Source organism: Sceloporus undulatus, chromosome 6 (genome assembly GCF_019175285.1).
Source record: "Sceloporus undulatus isolate JIND9_A2432 ecotype Alabama chromosome 6, SceUnd_v1.1, whole genome shotgun sequence".
In the NCBI taxonomy this organism is placed as follows: domain Eukaryota; kingdom Metazoa; phylum Chordata; class Lepidosauria; order Squamata; family Phrynosomatidae; genus Sceloporus; species Sceloporus undulatus.
The window spans coordinates 39,467,791-39,468,903 of record NC_056527.1 but is presented as its reverse complement, the minus strand read 5'-3'; the positions used below and the strand labels follow the sequence as shown (position 1 = coordinate 39,468,903).

The 1,113-nt window shown below is 63.7% G+C and overlaps 1 protein-coding gene across 1 annotated transcript; it reads right to left on the bottom strand.

Annotated features, from left to right (window-relative positions):
- Positions 1-379: 379 nt before the first annotated feature.
- On the bottom strand, positions 380-1,107 carry LOC121934607 (twist-related protein 1-like). Its single transcript, XM_042475230.1, has one exon. It carries the CDS (start codon positions 1,060-1,062, stop codon positions 403-405), a length of 660 nt encoding a protein of 219 aa, XP_042331164.1. The 5' UTR covers positions 1,063-1,107; the 3' UTR covers positions 380-402.
- Positions 1,108-1,113: the final 6 nt, after the last annotated feature.

Here is a 1,113-nt window from a genome sequence, read left to right as displayed (position 1 = left end):
GAGAACCAGAAGCCTCCTCTCGGCCTCCAAGGAACCTCCGGCCTCCTTCCTGGATCCCTCCAGCGGCCTGCCTTCCTTCCTGCCTTCCTTTTGTCCTTCCCTCCTCTCTTTCGCCCTTCCTTCGTTCATTCCTCCCTTCTTTCTTGCATGTTTCCTTCTTTTTGTTTGTCCTTCCTTCTTTGCACCATCTCTTCCTTCCTTCCTTCCTTCCTTCCTTCCTTCCTTCCTTCCTTCTTTCCTTACATCCTTCTTCCTTCCTAGCATCTTTCCTTCCTTTCTTCTTTATATCCTTTTTTTGCCTTTCTTTCCTTCTTTCCTTCCTCTCTCCTTTCCCTCCCTGCCACCCTCCCTCCCTGGTCTCTCTCTCTCTCTCTCACCTTCTTCTCCTTCTCCTTCTCCTTCTCAGTGGGAGGCGGACATGGACCAGGCGCCCTCCATGCGCCAGACGGAGAAGGCGTAGCTGAGGCGCTCGTGGGCCACGTAGGAGCAGCTGGCCATCTTGGAGTCCAGCTCGTCGCTCTGCAGCACCTGGTAGAGGAAGTCGATGTAGCGGGCGGCCAGCTTCAGCGTCTGGATCTTGCTCAGCTTGTCCGAGGGCAGCGTCGGGATGATCTTGCGCAGCGCCGCGAAGGCCTCGTTCAGCGACTGGGTCCGCTGCCGCTCGCGCACGTTGGCCATCACCCGCTGCGTCTGGAGCTCCTCGTACGACTGAGGGCTGCCCCCGCCGCTGCTGCTGCCCCCGCCCCCGCTGCCTCCTCCTCCTCCGCACTTCTTGCCCCGCTTGCCTTGGGCCGGGCTGCAAGGCTCCTCCGAGGGGGCGATCCCCGCGCCGGGACCCGCGCTGCCCCCGCTGCTTCCTGCTGCCGCTGCCGCTGCTGCTGCCGCCGCGGCCCCGACGAGGCTCCTGCGGCTGGACCTCCGCTTGCGCCCGCCTCGCTTGCCCTGGAGCTGCTGGAGCTGCTGGCGATCGGGCTCCTCCTCGCTGTTGCTCAGGCTGTCCTCGGCGGCCGGCGAGAGAGGCGAACTCGACTCGTCCTGCGGCGGAGGCGCCGGCTGCATCATCTCGGGGGGCCCTCCGAGTGGCCCTTTGGGGGAGGGACAGGCAGGGAAGGG

Excerpts from the sequence above, each read along its gene's own strand:
- LOC121934607 (XM_042475230.1), bottom strand. The coding sequence starts at position 1,062 with ATGATGCAGCCGGCGCCTCCGCCGCAGGACGAGTCGAGTTCGCCTCTC.